Genomic DNA, 14,230 nt, shown 5'->3' on the forward strand with positions numbered 1-14,230 from the left:
TCAATAGCTTGGTTACTTTGTCTTCCTAAGACTTCTCATTTTGCATTTGGCTGGACACCAAGATGGATTTCAAAACAATCGACACAGCCTACTTAATTACTTACAAGGTATAGTAGTCATTTGTTTAGCATTTTATATTAAAATGTTGCTAAATATTTATTCTTAAGGTGTTTCATAATAATATCTGTGTAATGCAATTAACTGAAGTAGCTAAACTGTGACTCTCAATGTTAGTAGAAAGTCAGAGCTTAACAATGTCATTTAATTTTCATGCCAATTGAACTCTTAAACATTGAATTATATTTTGTAAAATATAATGCACTCATAGGCAGGGGTTGGAATGGGCAAGAGGGGTGCAACATTTGTCAATGAGATGTACATATGTAATATTGTAGTAATGATAAATTTATTTTCTAATGTCATGTTTTCAAAAATGCTCTTGTCATATAACATAACGTATCTCACTGTGTGGCTGTTTAGTGTTGCATCAGAATGACTCGAGTGATCGATCTCAGACCATAAACACTTGTAACCACTTCTAAACTTTATTCCAATATATATGGTAAATCAGCATCTAACATTCAACAAACTGCATCATACACTTAGAAATCTAATCCAACACATCCATTGATTAAAGCTGCATAGTTACGTTTATGCCAGAACTATTTGTATTCAAGTCATTCAGTAATATTAAGGAAACCATGACAGATGGATATTTGACACATTTACAAAGCAGACATGCTCACAAGAATGCTCGTTCTTACTGTGTTCCTCTGTTGAATGCTGAACTGACTAACACTAACAACAATGCTCCTTCCACATCATCGTCATAATCTGTGACAGATGGAAGTGACGAGAATATCACTGGAGCTCAACACAGCATTTTAGAATGTCCCGCTGATCTTGCTGATAAAACTTATGGCGCTAAGCAACAATATATTGCCAAATTTCCTGAATGAAATTTTGAAATAAACATAAGAAAGTTTTTTTATTATTCAAAGTTTTTATGTGTAGAGTAATCTGTTCAGCAGGACTCAGTGTAAAGTGTTTTATGCCCTTTGCAATCCCTGCCTAAAAAGTGAAACCCTGACAATGGATGCACATGTTTGCTAGACTTTAAAGTTATGGATTTACAGTGTGGAATAACTACAGTGTGACAGCCTTACATGCAATGGCCATAAAGTAAATGGTGGCAATGTAAACTTACACAGTTCTTATGTGGATCAATGTGGACTAGTAATGCTGTAATTAGACACATTTCAGTTTAAGTGTACAATACAAAGAGCTTTACTTGCTTGTCTCCCATAAACTAGTGACAACAGTAGAATACAAACAACAGACAATGCATTTAACACCCAGCATTTACTGAAAAGTGTTACTGTTTAATACAAATGTTGAAATCAATTCACTCTTTATCTATTGTACCAGAATCCATTTTTCTTTGCTCAATACATAGCAAGTAGACATAAGATCATACACATGTACTGCAAGGGTTTTTCCACTTAGTCTTTTGTGGACTTTTGTATGTTTACTGCCTGCTTCCGGCATTTCCAGGATAACTTCATATCTTGCTCTTGTCCTTAGCTCCTCTGCTACTCAGTTCCTAATGGCCCTTGTGACAATGCAGGTTCTTGCTCCATGCTCCCTTCTAACTTTTGGGAGCCTCTTGAACCTGATACCTGACACTGTCAGTAATGTAACCGGATGATCTGGACAATGAGGACACCAAGTGAAACAAGGGGAAGGTACAAAGAGCAAACAGTGCTTTTATTTAAAAGAAACAATTCCATACAGTGTACAAAACTAAGTATGAACTTTATAGGGTCTTTCATTTTTATCTTTATCATATCAGTCTCTCTCTACCTTTCATATTAGAGAAAATCATGTTTCAGACAAATTATATTACAAAATTTAGGTATGAATTATAATTCTGTACATACAAATGAATCTTTTTCTGTTGTGGCTGCAGCTCCCCAAACCTGACACAGACAGACACAACACACAAGACACAAGTCCAGCAACACACAGGCTTTTATTTCTGTGGGAAACGCTTCCAAAACTGTTTTCCACCTTCACAGCACAGTACAAATAAAGCACACAATACTTTCTTTTCTTCTTCTCTCTTTTCTTGCCTCTACTTCCTCCTCCACTCCTCCTCCAGCAAGCTCCTAGAACTATGGCAGCTGGCTTCTTTTATCTAATACCTGGGAGTACTTCCAATGTCCTGTAGGCTTGGTCCGGAAGCACTTCTGGGTAACGTAGGAGCCTGCTGAAGCAGGGCTCTCTAGTCCCTGCAGCACCCCCTGATAGCACCCTCGAAACCCAACAGAACTACAAGTCTGAGGGTGCCCTGTGGGAATCTGTGGCACTGCAGCACTCCAGGGGACTGTCATCTAGCAATCAATCTATTATGTAGTACCTATAAAAAAGTTTTCATCCTTGGAAATTTCACCATTTTATTGGTTCAATGGAAATTATCTGTCTGTGGTCAGAGGTGTCAGGGGATTTCACCTGATTGCAGTATAAATACAGCTTAACTTGAAAGTCTAATTTATAGTGAAATGAACCCTCCAAGCAAGTCTGTGAAAAGGTGATTGAAAAGCACAAGTCACAGAATGAAGACAAAAAACATTCAAGTCACTGAAAATCCATCCATCCATCCATCCATTTTCCAACCCGCTGAATCCGAACACAGGGTCACGGGGGTCTGCTGGAGCCAATCCCAGCCAACACAGGGCACGAGGCAGGAACCAATCCTGGGCAGGGTGCCAACCCACCACAGTCACTGAAAATCCATTGGAGTCTAATCAAATCAATCATTAAGAAATGGAAAGAGTATGGCACTGCTGTAAATCTGTTAGAGCAGGCCGTCCACCAAAACTGAGTGATCCTGCAAGACGAAAACTAGTGAGGGAGGCCACCAAGAGACCAATGAGAACTCTGAAAGGGATACAAGGTACAGAGGCTAAGATTGGAAAGACTATGCAGTGCCCGGGTTCTTCACCAGTCACAGCTTTATGGGAAAGTGACAAAGAAAAAGCTGTTGTTAAAATATCACACATGGGAACCTCTGAAGCGCACTCAAAGAGTGTTCTGTGGTCTGGTGAGATCAAAATTCAGATTTTTGGCCATCAGACTAAATGACACACTTCACAATATGAAAAGCACACAATCATCACTGTGGCACATGGTGGTGGCAACATCATGCTGTTGGGATTAGTTTCTGTAGAAAGCCCTGGAAGTCTTGTGAAGGTAGAGGATAAAGGAAATGCAACAAAATGCAACAAATCCTGGGGGAAATCTTGATGCAGCCTGAAAGAAACCTACACCTTGGCAGATTTGTTTACCAGCAAGACCAGAACCCCAAGCATAAAGCTAAACCTGCACAGAAATGGCTTTGAAACAACAATGTGAATGTCTTGGAGTAGCTGAGTCAGAGTCCAGATCTAAACTCAGTGAAAATTTGCAGCTGGACTTTAGAAAAGGTGTTCACTTCTAATCCCCATGCAACCTGACAGAGCTTGAGCTGTTTCACAAAGAAGAAGGTGCATCTACTAAATACTGATTTGCAGGGGCCGAATACTTATGTGATCAATAATGTGTTTTATATTTGTCATTAATTTAGGCCATTTTGTTGACATCAGTTTTCACTTTGACATTTAAGAGTCTCATTCTATTGATCAATGTTAAAAAATCTTAATGAAATGCACTGTAGTTTGGTGTTGTATAATAATAAAATGTGAAACATCCAAGGGGGTGAATCCTTTTTATAGACGCTGTACAATGCCTTTCATTTTTATCAACTTGTATACAATACAGGGTCCATCCATCCATCCATCCATTTTCCAACCCGCTGAATCCAAACACAGGGTCACGGGGGTCTGCTGGAGCCAATCCCAGCCAACACAGGGCACAAGGCAGGGAACCAATCCCGGGCAGGGTGCCAACCCACCGCAGGACACACACAAACACACCCACACCAGCACACACTAGGGCCAATTTAGAAACGCCAATCCACCTAACCTGCATGTCTTTGGACTGTGGGAGGAAACCGGAGCGCCCGGAGGAAACCCACGCAGACACGGGGAGAACATGCAAACTCCACGCAGGGTGGACCCGGGGAGCGAACCCGGGTCCCCAGGTCTCCCAACTGCGAGGCAGCAGCGCTACCCACTGCGCCACCGTGCCGCCCAATACAGGGTCTTTCATTTTTATCTCATATCAGTTTTTCAATATTCAGAGAAAAACTTTTTTTTGAACAAACTGCATTATAATATTCAGATGTGTAAATTAATCTAATCTTGTCCTTTTCAGTTCTATCTATCTATCTATCTATCTATCTATCTATCTATCTATCTATCTATCTATCTATCTATCTATCTATCTATCTATCTATCTATCTATCTGTTGTAAGATGATGCTATATAGTGCCCGACCTGTCACAGATTCACACGGGAGGCACGGGTAAAATAAAATAAACTGTTTATTTTTCTTCAGCTGGAGGGCATGTCTTCCCCGTAATCCCTCCAGCCACAACACAGTCCCAAGCACAGTAACAACACAAAAGCACTTTCTTCTTCTGTTTTCCACCACCACTCCTCCTCAGCAAGCTTTGTCCTCCTTCCACCTGACTCTGGCTGCTGAGTGGTGGTCGCTGGCTCCCTTTTGTTGGGTACCCAGAAGTGCTCCAGCTTGTTGATTGCCGACATCTGGCTGCACTTCCGGGCTAGGTGAAACTAACGCCCAAAAGGGGCCAGCAGCTCCTGTTGCAGCACCCCCTGGCGGTGCCTGCGGAACCCCACAGAGCTGCACAGAACTCCAACCCCCATGAAGCCCAGGGGGAGTCAGAGGCACTGCTGCAACCCAGGGGTGCTGCCATCTAGTGTCCAGGGGGAGGTACTGGGCTTCCCAGCCTTGTCCCCCGGGCAGATGTGGTGAAGGGGCGCCCTGGCCAGGCCATCCGTCACACAATCTATCTATCTATCTATCTATCTATCTATCTATCTATCTATCTATCTATCTATCTATCTATCTATCTATCTATCTATCTATCTATCTATCTATCTATCTATCTATCTATATGCATATTAGAAAGAAGTGTTTTTAGATGCATCATATATTACAATACAGAGATATAAATTACAATTCTGTACATGCAAATTAATCTTTTTCTTTTGTTTTAAGCAGAGCCTAAAGCCTTCAGGGCATGTATTGTAGATATTTCTGCATAATCCCTTGCTCTTGTATCCATGTTACCTTCTGTTTCAGTGCTTTCATAATTTTTGCTGGTGGCTTGTTTTTATAAGGAGCTCAGTCAGTCAAAATGTCCCCAGACACGTTCACTGCCTCTCCTGTCTAAGCGTGTTCACTTCCAAATCAGACCTCTAAGGAGCTGCGTTGCCTGTGCTGAGTGAAGCGTCTTGAGCAGGTCTGTGTCCACATCTTCAGGTTTTAATTGCACTAGTCATTTTCCCTCCATTCACAATTTACGATTTAGTGTTTGTGTTTGAGGTCTTTTTAGTTCAGCAAGTTGCAGTAATGATGACCACTGCATTCCATTTACCTGCCAACTTAGTCGTAAACTATAAAAGTTTTATCTTTCATGCAGAATGCCCCCACCTGACCTGCCAGTATTTTAAAGTTCCAATGTTATTCATCAGCTGCCTTGCAGCAATTAACCTGTAACCCATTTTCATATCTGCCTCTATAATAAATCCTTCATTGTTTGAATAGCTGTTAAAATGTAGTTAGTGCTAATGTGCTTTTGCCTGTTAATAGGCAAGGAAAATAAATATTCAATGTAACACCTCTTGAAATATACAGTCTATTTGCATTACTGCCCTAATTTTAATTCACACAAAAATATTAATCTATTTGACTGAGATGAGCATAACCATTGTAATTGTTTGCAGAAATAACACTTGAGCAAATTGAAAAAAAAAAAACCAGCACGAGGAGACATAATGTAGCTAATCCTCTACAGAGGTAATAAATACTTTACTTCACTAGACTCTGATATTTTAATTGAAGGTGCTTCTGCATGCACTCAGGAATAGCTGACCAAACATGTCACTACGTCACATTCTCATTTAATAGCATTTTGCTTCTAAGCCAATAAATTAAAAATATTATTTTTGATTGTAAAATAAAATTTAAAAAAATCTTTATTTGCTATAAATCCCCTATACATAATTTTCAATCAATAGGGAACCACTGACATTGAGCACAACCATATCTTAATGGGATCACTGATTGCGCAAGAAAATGAATTTTAAAATAATAACCCTCAATTCTTCATCCACATCTTTTCACATCCAGATTATGGGTATAACCAGAGGTCAAACAAACAGTACTCAGATATAAATGATGAAGTGGAAGCTTGGAAGCTTACAGCTAACAAACATCCAAAAGATGAATCTAGATAGAGCAAGAGTGAAGTACAATCAAGCAAAAATAGCAAAAAAAAAATTGCAAAAGGCAAAAATACAGTAAAAAAAGCTAGCAATCTAAGAAACAAATCAAAACAAAATAAAACAGGTGCCAAAGAACAGGTAAGCCGTAACATGAGATCTCAAAATAGATAACATTCTATGGCAAGAACCAAGTCAGCACTCTTCAAAATATTGACAGTTAGCCAAAGCACGGCCACCATAGTCGCTCCAAAGCAGCTTGAGAAGCTATTAGTTGAAAAAAGTGGCTTTGTTGTGATTAGTTTTACGTTTACATTTTTTTTACTTCTTTTTGAAGGTATATTTCTTACTCATTATTTATGTATTCAGTTGTTTTTGGCTATGGAATGCAATTCTAATGTTAGTTTTCTGTTTCACTTTCTTCATTTTAACATTGTTCAAATATATTCCCTTCTTTATCCGACTCCATTTTATTTTTTGATGGCTGCCATCATTGTGTGATGTCTATTGTTACAGTGTCGTTATGTAGCAGTGCAACAGTATGAAGGTTTCTCTTTATCTCAGATAATTCCTTTGATGCTTAGCACTCTGTTTTTCAACATTCCTGTTCCTGGCATTCAGTTCTTTGCCAACATTATTTTGACTACAATGTGGGGTTGTGTTTTGGTTTAACAAAAGGTTGGCTGGATTTTCTTTTTCCTGGCCTACACTTCATGTTCTGGTCCTTGATTCAAAGTACGTCTGCTAAGTTTAGCAGAGCAGACATGACCTATTAAGACTATTCAGTCAGACGAGACAGTAGCAGATTATGTCCTTTGCTCTTTGTTTTATTTGCATCAAAGTAGAAAGTAATGGCAACTTACAGTTTTCTAGAAATCTGTCAAAACCGTTTCAGATTATACAATTGAATTTTGAACTTCCCTGCTGACCATAGTTGAAATAAATAAGCTTTTGTGGCAGTTTTCAGATATGGCATTATAAATGTGCTAGATTGGCATAATCTGCATTCTGATCTGTAAAGCTCTTTAAAAAGAAGTTATTCAGTTAGTTCAATGATATGGGACTCAAAACAAGAAAAAGAACAGAAATATCAAAAGGAGGCCTTGTGCTTAACTTTTAATAAGTCCTGAAGTCTACAAATATAAATTAAAGGTAAGGGGAGCTATAAAACTACTGGCCCAAGAAACAAACAATTAATTCTTTCATTTGCTAAGTAAAGAGAGAGTACATAAATAAAACTGAATCATGAAAATACATCCAAAACAGAAAAAAAGCAATGATTACAAAAAAGCTTTAATTAAGCAAAAACTAGATGGTAGATGCTGCCTAAACACAATAGGCAAAAAATAAATAAAAAAATAAAAGCAATATTTAAATAACTGTTTGTCTGTGAGTTAAAAAAAACAAATAAATAGTCCAAAGGTAAAACCAGTATAAAACATAGTCATCGGGTCCTTATCTGAGCCCGGCATTACTCCCTTTCTGTCTCCCCAGCTCACCCACAGCTCACTCAGCAGCTGCAGTCCTCTTTACCGACCCTCGTCTTGGCTGTCTCCATCAGTGCCTGCCAGACTGCTCAGGATCAGCTGTCCTCCTCCAATGAATCAACAGGGACGATTTGCCCAAACATTGGCTCCTCTGTGTGGCTACTCGCCACTCTGCCTCATCTGTCTTCTCTCTCTCATTGGCTCTGCTCAGGCACCTGATGCTACTTACTCACGGTCTTCCATTGTTCTCATCTAATCTGATTCTGTTTCTTCAGTTCCCTTCTTACAATGCAGGCCCCTCTTATACCATCAGATTGCATGCAGGTGCTATCCTCCTGTCAGTCCGAGGTGTGAATGAGGCACCTGACTTACCCGCTTGCATTTGCATGTCAATGCACAATCAGCCAAGCACCCCAAACAACCCCAGAGGGGCTCCTACATGTGCACACCCACTCCTGTTTGGAGCTTGCATGCTCTTTGACCCGATTATTAATTTAAAAATCACACTTCGCCATGTACCTCTTATCACAGTCTTGTGACGCAATTTTCATAATTTTGGCTCTGTATGCCATCAAAAAGGATTTGAAACAAAACAATCCTTATGTGAATGAAGTGTAGACTTTCTGGTTTAATTTAAGAGGTTTACCAAAAATATCGTATGAGCCATTTGGGAATGACAGCCATTTTTCTGCATAGCCCTCCCATTTCCAGGGGCTCAAAAGTTTACACATTTGACTAACAAGCTGTTCCATAGCCAGATGTGAGCAGTTTCCTTATTACTTCATTAACTATTAAGCAGGTAGAAGGTCTGGAATTGATTCCAAGTGTGGAATTTGCATTTGGAAGCTGCAGCTGTTAACTCTTAATATGAGGTCCAAAGAGCTGTCCATGCAAGGAAAAACAGTCCATCATTAGACTGAGAAAACAAAACAAACCATTTATAGAGAAAGCACAAACACCAGGAGTGGTCAAATCAAACATTTGGTACATTCTTAAAATGAAGGAACACACTGGTTTACTCAGCAACACCAAAAGGTCTGGAAAACCACAGAAGACAACTGTGTTAGATGATTGCGGAATTCTGTCCTTGGTGAAGAAGAACCCCTTCACAACATTTACTCAAACCAAGAACACTCTCTGGGAGGTAGACCAATCATTGCAAAGTCTAAGAGAAGACTTCATGAAAGTAAAGACAGAGAGTTTACCACAAGATTCAAACCACCGGTACACCTCAAGCATAGGAAGGACAGATTAGACTTTGACAGAAAACATTTTTTAAAAGCCTGTCCAGTTCTGGAAGAATTTTCTTTGGATAAAGGAAACTAAGATCAATATGTACCAGAATTTTGGAAAGAGAAGAGTATGGAGAAGATGAATACCCCATCATCAGTGAAACATGGTGGAGGCAGTATTTTGGCATGATCATGTATGGAAGTCAGTCACTGGTGTTTATTGATGATATGACTGCAGGCAGAAGTAGCAGGATGAATTCTGAAGTGTACACGGCTATACTGTCTGCTCAGATTCAGTCAACTGATAGGATGACACTTCACAGTAGAGCTGGACAATGAGCCAAACCATACTGCGAAAACAGACCAAGTGCAATTCAAAGCAAGGAAGTGGAATATTCTTCAAAAGCCAAGTCAATCAACTGACCTCAACCCAACTGGACACGCATTTCACTGCTGAAGACAAAACTGATGGCAGAAAGTCCAACAAAGAAGCAGCAACTGAAGAGAGCTGCAGTAAAGGCCTAGCAAAATATCACTAGGAAACACAGCACTTGGAGATGGCCATGGGTTCCAGACTTCAGGCACATCGACTGTAAAGGATTTTCAACCAATTATTGAAAATGATCATTATATGTATGTTTATGTTGGTTTGTCCAAATACTTTTGAGTCCCTAAAAATAATGGGACCAAATATAAAAATGTATGTTTTTCTAGACAGCTCAAACAATATTTTTATTAAACCCCTTGAATAAAAGCTGAAAGTCTATGCTTCAGTCACATCTTGATTGCTTTATTTCAAATGGTTTTAGTAGCATACAGAGCCAAAATTAAGAAAATTGTGCCACTCTCCAAATACTTATGGACCTGACTGTATGTGGACTTTGACAAAATGCTCCAAATCCCATACTCTTACCAATCTGTCAGGGTTGACTGCTATTGTAGTTCAACACATCCTCCTTTTTACATTTTATAAGCCCAGGCAACTAGATAGAGTAGAGTGAGTGTGACAAAAATACACCAAAAAAAAAAAGTTTAACAGTTGCAGACAGAAGTAGGACCGATTTAAACAACTAGATGCTGGTGCAAGATTTGTAGTTGAAGAATTCAAAGCTCTGATCAAAACCAAACTAATCAAAACAGACCCTAACAGAGAAGTATTTTGCAAAATAAATATGAAGAATACAGCAAGTTACCCTTAAGTCACACACAGCAAGACCACTTATGCGGTCCTCTTTGCTCACTGTATATAATTTGAAACTCATTCCCCTTCGACAACACCAGAGAAGTTTGGCTAAATAATTTAATGCCCTGATTGGAAAAAGATAAAACTGAAACAAAAACAGTATATAAGTGCTAGTCTAGAGAAAACAGAAAATTCATGAAATAGATAGCTGTCACAGCAACTGATAGCATCCCTTACTTTCAGACAGATTTAGAATCAGAAATGTTTTACCCTTCAATGAATACAAACATAAAAATTTGAGGCACTTGAACAGCAAACAGATGGATGAGGATTAAGTGGATAAACACATTCATTCTTCCTCCTGACAATATTCTTCTGATAGCATCATCTGAGGGTAACATTAACACATGCAAATGTACTGCAATACCGCTGAAGACACACAGAACCTAACTAAAAACACACTCCCGATCCCGTGCTAGTGATGGCTGAGAAAGTACTGCTGCAAAGGTGGCACTAAGTGAGGTCATGGTCGTAACAAAACAGTAGTATTTTACCATTGTTATTTTTTTGTCTGGTTTGTTTTTTCTATATGTGAATTTCATTTCTGATCTTAGTTTTCATTTAGTTTTTGATTTAAGGATTTGTTTTTTTCATTATTGTCTTGTTTTCCTTGTTTTCTTGATGCCACTTTGTCCTCATATCATGACTCTCCAGTTTGCATTAATGAGATTCAGAATTGGTGAAGTCATTATCACCTTCACTGTAAATATGGCAGTGCACAGCAGGATTGATATTTCTATAAAACTGAAAGCTTTAGGGGTAGTTAGCTTCTTTACCAAGAAGGTCCTAGTGTGGGTGTTTAGGTTTTGACTGCATGTCTGCTTCTGACCTCTGAATTTGACTTTGTTCATTCAGTTCTGACTGTCTTCCTGGCTTTGACCTATTCTTACCTCAGACCTCATCTTTCAGCCTCTTTATCACCCCCTCAGGCCTCATGTACACACAGCATGTGCCACACCAAGGTCCTTTATAAAGCTCAAATCAACTTGTGCTCACACTTTTAGCTGCTCCTTGTCACCTCCCGTCAGTAACCATATACATTGTGAAAATGCCTTTTTTGAATATTTATGTTCTAATCATCATATTAGATCTGGTCATGTTCCTGAGTAAGACATTTAGGCAGTAATGCACCACAGACTGCCAATAAAAAGAGGAAGAAGAGCCAGTGATGTACAAACTATGGGAGAACACATAAAGCGAAACTTCAGTGAATGGGAACTTGAGGTACTTCTGACTGAAGTGAGGAAATGCAAAAGCATTCTTTGTAATGGTCTCTCTCTTCTGGAGTCACAAATAAAAGAAAAAACCAAGAGTGTGAGCAGCCGAGTGGAGAGAGCAATAGCAATGTCCCATCATGCATTGCCCAGAATGCCACCAGTACACAGCATGAATTGATGCAGGCTGTACATGCGGGTTTGTTAGGTATTAGGACCATTCTTATAGAACATCCAAAAAAATAAAATCATTTTACCAAGTAAATGTCAATACATGTCTCTTCACATTCTACCTACAACATCAAAATGTGCCTTCACAAAGCTGCAAACCTTTGTGAGGCTGAGCAGCAGAGTGCCACCCAACGAGTCCAAACCCACCATCTACCATTTAGTCAGCTAATGGTCTGCTCTGTCACCAGCTATGTGCTGTTAGTGCCTTTCATTATATCTCCTCTCTTGTGTTGTACCCACTTTCAAGTGAAAAACATTTTACAGAAGTTGTTTGTAATGTACTAAATGTAACTACTATCCTATTAATTAGGCTCACCTACTAAGAAGTCAACTATGACACACAGCATGACCCTGGTGTCTGCTACTAAACAGTACTGTTTGATAAAATAAAGGAACCGTGAATTGAGGCACACTGTCTTGCAACACATTTGAGCATCACATATTAGTTGTATATTAATTGAATGAAAGTGCTTTCTATTTACAAAAGCTATTTCATTCTTTGTTGGTGCCTTTATCTCAACATGTGTGCAGTCTGCTGCACCAATTATATTAGGAAAATCAGAAATTGCTGTAAACTGCCTTTTCATTTCAGCTTGCTCACCCTCACCATAAGGAAAATGAATGTATCTGGGTAGCATCTTAATTATGCCATACCTTACAGATGTCATGACATGGCTGAGAGATGAAGGCACGTTTCCTGACTGGTGAGCAAGTTCACAATGAAAATGCTTGTTGGTTGTTCAGATAGCTTACGGTTTTTAAAACCGGTAACGGAACTGTGACTTCTGCCTGATGGTCTCTGTAATGCAGGCTCCAATTCAGCAACCAACTCCAAAAGTTTGGCACAAGGAAATCTTAATCACCTTATAAGCCAGTCATCACCATGAGTGAAAAACGTCATAGTGATCCCTTAAACTATTGATAATATCTTCCAAAAGAGCCAATGCTGTCTTTGCCAAATATGTTGTACAACACACAGCACACCCCTTTTTTTAATTTTATTTATTAATTTTATTGTAATCATTCCATACAAATAGATCAATTTATCACAAAAAAAAATTGAAGACAAATCAAACCCCACCCCTGAGAAGGAGAGCTTAGCCAAAGGAGAATTGCTTAGGGCTTTTTAATAAGGCAACAATAAACAAAAGAAAGGAAGAAATATATATAGGTAAATAAAAAAGGAGAAGGGAATTAAATGCGGTAATAGTTATTTCTCTTATTCTAAAATAGTATTGATTAGATCCTACCAGGTTTTAAAAAAATTCTGTACAGATCCTCTAACTGAGAATTTAATTAGCACACCCCTTTTTTACTGAAAAAATAGACAGGTTGCACACTAAGGGAATTTAGTATACGTTGTCACGCACGTGCGAGTAGGAGGACGTTGTATGGACCAAATTAAAGTAATTCCACACCAGGCCAGGGGGTGGCAGGGTGCACTAAACCATCCATAAACCTTCTCCTGTTATCTCTGCAGACCAGCTGCGGGAAAACCTGTCTGACTCACTGTTGAAGATGTCACTTCTGGCGCCTAGGATGACGTCACTTCGGTTCCGGCGAATAGAACGACATCAGTTCTGGTGCCTAGGCCGATGTGACTTCCGGTTCCGGCACCTAGGCTGATGTCACTTTTGGCTCCGGCACCTACGATAACGTCAGAAGAAGGTCACTTCCGGTTTGTTTCAGTTAAAACCATCATCTTCTCAAACCTCAGTCAGTTCATGTCTGGACTCCATAAAAGACACTTCTATCTTAAAACAAACTAATAGCAGCCAGGGATAATATACGGGTGGCTGCCCCAAACCTTTTTAAGTTTGTCGAGTCTGATCCTTTCACAAGGTATTACAAGTCATTGCCAACAATGAAGACAGCTGCATTGAGAGCTAATTGTGATATAATTAGTTGAAGAACATCGGAAAGTGACGGATGCATCACAATGAAACAAGAATTTCTATTAACTTAATTGTCCTGCCACCTGGAGTCTCTAAAATACCAACACCAAAAAAGTGCATAGGACTTATGAGTGGTTGAAACTTGCCATAACATTAAGCCAATCTTCACACCAAGTTCTTATTTTATAAATCTCAACTTTCACATAAGAAATGGCTTATGCACGTTTCTGAGCGTAAGCAAGTTTTGTGCATGAGGCCGCTGGGCTTCCTTTACTCACAATAATTTACTGGCACATAACTACAAAAACAAAAGAACATGATAATAAAAAAATGTCCACCAATCCAAAAATAAGCCTAAAACCTCACATCACAACTTAGTTCTGTTTTGCCATGTTTTAATGAGAAGTCAAGCAAAATGACGCCTTTTATTAGCTAACTACAAAGATTACAATATGCAAGCTTTCGAGGCAACTCAAGCCCCTTCTTTAGGCAAGACGTAATGATTACATTACAAATTA

At 39.1% G+C, this 14,230-nt stretch overlaps 1 protein-coding gene across 1 annotated transcript in view; it reads left to right on the forward strand.

Annotated features, from left to right (window-relative positions):
* The window catches only part of tmem232 (transmembrane protein 232), a 180,029-nt gene that overhangs the window by 30,726 nt on the left and 135,073 nt on the right, over positions 1-14,230 (forward strand). Inside the window, exon 6 of the mRNA XM_028804512.2 lies at positions 8-107. Within this exon, the coding sequence (XP_028660345.2) occupies positions 8-107 (100 nt within the window). The remainder of the gene's footprint in view (positions 1-7; positions 108-14,230) is intronic.

This window comes from Erpetoichthys calabaricus, chromosome 7 (assembly GCF_900747795.2).
Source record: "Erpetoichthys calabaricus chromosome 7, fErpCal1.3, whole genome shotgun sequence".
NCBI classification, from domain to species: domain Eukaryota; kingdom Metazoa; phylum Chordata; class Cladistia; order Polypteriformes; family Polypteridae; genus Erpetoichthys; species Erpetoichthys calabaricus.